We start from the raw sequence: 5,339 nt of genomic DNA, 5'->3' as shown, positions 1-5,339 counted from the left end.
TGTTAAAGTATGTGTTCTTATACACTGTACATAGATAAAGACAATGAGGTTTCTTCTGATTGCTGATTGCTTGATTCCACTTGTCCAGGTACTGAGGTGCTAAGTTTATCACAAGACAGAACTGTATAAATTAGTGTTCTGGAGACCTTTGTTTTGTGGTCATCCCCGTCCTGTGCCCTGGCCTGTGCAGGAACTATGGACTCAATCACCCTGGGTCTTGGGCTGTCCCTTCAGGAAGTACAGCAGAATCTTCTGCAGCTGGCCTGGGTGAAGGGCATTTTAACTCCCCAGAGAGCTGAAGGTTAGTCCATGGGCTGTGTCTGCCCCTGCTGTCCAGTCACTACTGTAGAGAAGAAGAAAGTGGGCTTTGTTCTGTGTAGGTTCATTTTCAAATGTCCTCCATATTCAGGGTCATCATCTGGACACAAGGTAGTTGTGAGCTCTGGGATTGGATCATATTTAACTTCTCTCTGCATGGAGTAGGGTAAGTTTTTCCTTTATGTTTTACTCCCACACCTTCCTCATTGTCACTATAAAAGTAACTTAGATGGTTTTATGTCATCTCATCAAAGTGCACACAGCATCATTGATCTTGAAGCAAACAATCTTCCCCCATACAAAATGTGAGGCTTTCCCCTTAGGTTACAAAAGAAGAGCAAAAAGCTCATGCATCAAGGTGACAGCCAAGGTGTTGTGTGTTTCTCAGTTTCCTCCTGCTCATTTTATTGTTCCACTCACCATAGACCAGGGCTCACATCCCCCACCTGCTTGCCTATCTGGAAACAAAGCAAGGGCTGAGAAGCAGATAATTCTTCTTACCTTTGCATCTTTCGAGAAAGCATGCATATGTCACCATTCTTTTTCCTCCAGGAACTGTGATTCCCAGTGTTCTGTGGGAATGCTCTTCTCAGATGTCGGTTGTATGACACACACTTTACCAGAATCCTGCATCATGCCCTTGTTTCTTGTTATCACATTTACCACATTCCATTTGCCTGATGAGTATAAGGAAAGCTTAAGGTTTGTGCTGAGTCTCTAACATTCTAATATCTGTCTTCTTTCATGATTTGTGTGCATTGATTTGTGCAAGGTGTGTACTCCCATGATCTTTGAACAGTTATGTAGCCAACAAGAGAAATCAGACATTTCTTCAGTTAAGACTTTGAACTGTTTGGTTACAAAGGAAGTGAATGGGTCTGTGGGAGAGAAGGCCATGTGCTGAGCTCTCACAATCACCCCTGTAACCATGTGAAGAGCAGAGATAAAGGATTAGTGCATCAGCATCTTGTGCACTGTTAGCCTATCACACAATGCTATCTGCAAGAAACACAGGGCAGACAGCTCCAAATAGAGTGATCTATCCTTCTTTTGGTGGAGCAGAATGCTCTGTTTTGTGGGGAAAATCTAAGAGTAAGGATCATGCATGCAGTTCCCATTCTGTGGTGTCTGTGTTGGGCTAGAGGGACTTCTTTGAAAAGTTTCTTGAATGCACTGTAGATCAATGATCATGCTTGAATGGGGGCACATGCAAGTAACACTGTGTGGTTTTGGAAAAGAGCTAAGTATATCTGTCTCATTTTTACTTTCATGGATTTTTCCTTGGAGTCTAAGGGGCTGTGTCCAGCCCATACCATAACCTGGGGCTCATAGAATTTTCCCAGTAGAAGAAATGTAGGATAACAGTAATCAGCAAGTTGTTATTTAGCACATTACCTTTTTGAGAAAGTTGTTATTCCATGGGGTATCATTTTTCTTAACAATTTACTTGGCTTTCTAGTTGTGGGTTCACATTTAGAAACTCTTGGAAAAATGGAAAAAACAAATTCTGGTCAGAAGTGACCTAAGGTGTACCATACTCTTGATAAGTGCATAAAAACTGTCTAAAATAATATTTTGCCCTGAATATACAAACAAAAAATTTTACAATGACCTTGAGAGTAGCAAGGCCAATTCTTTGGCTTTGCTGTAGCCAAGTTCAATGTGTGTGTGTGTGTGTGTGTGTGTGTGTGTGTGTGTGTGTGTGTTTAGTTTAGTGGATATTCAGTACTATTTGAACAGAGCAAAGTCTGAGATTTACAATATTTCTCCCAAGCTAATTATAAGGTGAAGGCATGCATAAGAAAAAATGACATCTTTATAGTTCAGTCTGGACAGTTTTTAGAGAAGGAAATGATGCAGTTTTCTAGATGGTAAGGCAAAATCTTATTTTAATATATTTTCTGCATGAATATGTTTCTTTTCTTATACATACATTGAGGAAATTGTTATTGTGAACTCGAGTTGCAGTTCAGTGTGAAATCCATAGGTAACCTCTAAGTACTTGGAAAGAAAATCCAATTCATTTAATAAATTTATATTAAGTTTTTGAAAATAAAATAGAAAACTCTCATAGTAATAAACCGGGAGAGCACGTGAATAAATAAAACCATGAAAGAAAGTAGACATGTAATTGATGGTTCAAGTTGAAATAATTATGAAATTTTATTCTGAATAAGTTGAGAACAAATCAATAATCAGAAGGGTATAGAAAAAGTCCTAATAATATACTACCTTCAAATAATCACACATACGTAGAAAAAACCAGAACTCTTCAAAGGAACTGTATGAGGTAGGAGTTAGAAACCTCCTAACAGACAGAAGTACAAAAGTGAGTGATATTAAAGTTGAATTCCATTAACCATTCATACAGCAACTAATCCCAATTGTTCTTAAACACTTTCAAAAATTGCAAGCAGGAACAACCTTCATAAACACTTTTATGAAGCCAGGCTTACATTCAATGACTTCAGAAGAAACACAAATCTGCAAGATGATGTCTCTAGTGAAAACATTAAATATAATATATTAAGCAAGTAGTGGAAAACCAAATTCAATTGTTAACAAATATAGAACCTGACAAATTTGGTTTGTCTCTTGTATATAAGGATGGTAATTATGAAAAAGAGAAAATAATTATTGGTGAGGATGTGGATTAAGGGAACCTCTACCATGTTAGTGGGAATATAGGTTGGTGCAATCATTAGGGCAAACAGAATAGAAGGCACCACATGTACTAGAAATGAAAGCATCATATGACACAGCAACCTCTCCCCAGGGTATATGCCATTGAAAATAAATTCTTCCTTCCATACAGATATTTTCATCTCCATGTTCATTGTAGTGCTACTCCCAATATCTAACATTTCAAAGCAAAGTGTCTATCAAAAGATCAATGCAAAACAAACAAAAAATGAAATGAAAATCAGATGTGCAATAGAAAATTGTTATGAACTCTTGAGTTGCAATTCAGTGCGAAATCCATGTGTAATATGGATTCTAAGTGTAACAGAAAAAGCGATGAATAACAGCTGATGTGTATCATCATATTCTGCAATGGATTTATCAGCTTGTAATGTGCACATATATCCAAAATATGTTGAATTCTTTGAGTACATAAAAAATTATGGAAGTGTTATAAAATGGTACTTTTCCCTAGAGTATTTTACTGCTTTTCCTAAATTAAAATTTGCATTGTTTCTTGAAGACCCTGTGGAAGGCATTTTTCACCTCTTTGTTCCTAAAACTGTAAATCAAGGGGTTGAGCATGGGGATCACTAGAGTGTAAAACACAGAGGCGATTTTATCAGTCTCAAAGGAATGAGCAGATTCAGGCTGCAAGTACATAAAGAGGAGAGATCCATAGAAGACCACTACCACTGTCAGATGGGATCCACAGGTAGAGAAAGCTTTCTTCCTTCCCTCTGCTGAATTCATCTTCCATATGGCTATGACAATCAGCACGTAGGATAAGAGAACTACCAGGAGTGAGGAAATCAAGTTGAATGCTGAAAAGAATATGATCAACAACTGTATTTCCTGTGGATTGGAGCAAAGCATAGGTAACAGAGGGACATCATCACAATAGAAATGCCTGATGATGTTGGAGCCACAGAAGTCCAGTGTAAAGATCCTAGCTGTGAACATCAGAGACAGAAAGGTGCTGTAGAGGTATGTAGCACCCACTAGCACATGACAGCGTCTCTGGGACATGACGATGTTGTAGAGCAGAGGGTGGCAGATGGCCACATAGCGGTCATAGGCCATAGCTGACAAGATGAAGAATTCACTGATGATGAACATAAGGAAGAAGCACAGCTGCATGGCACATGCCTGATAGGAAATAGTATTCTGATCCACAACAAAATTGACCAGCATCTTAGGACAAATGACAGTGGAATTGCCAAGATCAATGAAAGCTAGATGTCTGATAAAAAAATACATAGGTGTGTGCAGACAGGAGTCCAACTTGGTCAGAACAATCATGCCCACATTACCCACCACTGTGATTCCATAGATGTAGAGGAAGACACTAAATAGAGGAAACTGCAGCTCTGGCACCCTTGTGAGTCCCAGCAGGGTGAAGTAAGTTGGTGACGTTATATTCTTCTCACCCATGACTTCTGTTACATTTTCTTCAGGAAAATAAAGCAAACGTATTGTTATAGACCTGCATAATTGTTATCTAAAAGTTTATTACACTGTTTATAATTGAGTGAAGAATATTCTTCATAATAGAATACTGAAAAATTATTTCAACTTTTGATTCTGAAAATAAGATGGAAGAAAGAATATCTCACTTCCCAAAACAGAAGTGTGCTTATATGTAACATAGTCTGGTCCATCACAGATTGAACTGTAAATGTGATGTGTCCAAAATATTTGTAGCATGCCCAATTATAGTAAAACCATGTAGCTATTAATACAACATTTGGGGTGATTTCATTTTCATAAAGATGTCACAGAGTTTCTTTTGTACACTCGATGTTTGAGTTTTTTATGGAATTTCAATATCAGTAATTTAAAAGAAATTTTAAAAGTCTCATAGCCTGACATTGTGTGGAAGACATGATGGCCAGGCCCTGCCCAGTCAGACTCAGCTGGCCTTGACAGCCCCCACACCAGCTGCCACTTGTCAGATAGACAGCTCAGCCAGAAATGCACCCTGTTATGTTGTTTCAATAGCTCTAGGACAGACTGGCTCAGTCAAAGGCAATGATTAAGTCTCCTTGCTCAACAAAGCCCCTGACCATCCTGTTGTATAATTAGAAACTCCCTGTAATCCAGAGCAAATCTTCCTGACAAAATACCACCTAGTCTATGTAACCAATTATAAACTAACTTCTCTCAGCTTTTTGTAATTTGTGCTTGAAACTTATACATATGTCTGCTTAACCCCAAGATCAGGCAGGTGATTTGAAACTCAGGTTCCCCACGCCTTCTGGCATAAATATACCTGAGGCTTTCCAAGTCACTTTGTGATGCATGTGTTCTATCTAGTTGGTCCTGATTTTCACAACAGT

General features: G+C 38.4%; 1 protein-coding gene across 1 annotated transcript; it reads right to left on the bottom strand.

Annotated features, from left to right (window-relative positions):
• Window positions 1–3,498: 3,498 nt before the first annotated feature.
• LOC100729152 (olfactory receptor 8K5-like) lies at window positions 3,499–4,434 on the bottom strand. The gene has a single exon (XM_003464636.2). It carries the CDS (start codon window positions 4,432–4,434, stop codon window positions 3,499–3,501), a length of 936 nt encoding a protein of 311 aa, XP_003464684.2.
• Window positions 4,435–5,339: the final 905 nt, after the last annotated feature.

Source organism: Cavia porcellus, unplaced genomic scaffold (assembly GCF_034190915.1).
Source record: "Cavia porcellus strain 051 isolate PalLab524CR breed Dunkin Hartley unplaced genomic scaffold, mCavPor4.1 scaffold_29, whole genome shotgun sequence".
NCBI lineage: Eukaryota > Metazoa > Chordata > Mammalia > Rodentia > Caviidae > Cavia > Cavia porcellus.
Note: the sequence above shows the minus strand (reverse complement) of the source record. Positions and strands in the feature narration are given on the sequence as shown.

Coding starts and splice junctions, on each gene's coding strand:
- LOC100729152 (XM_003464636.2), bottom strand. CDS start 4,434: ATGGGTGAGAAGAATATAACGTCACCAACTTACTTCACCCTGCTGGGA.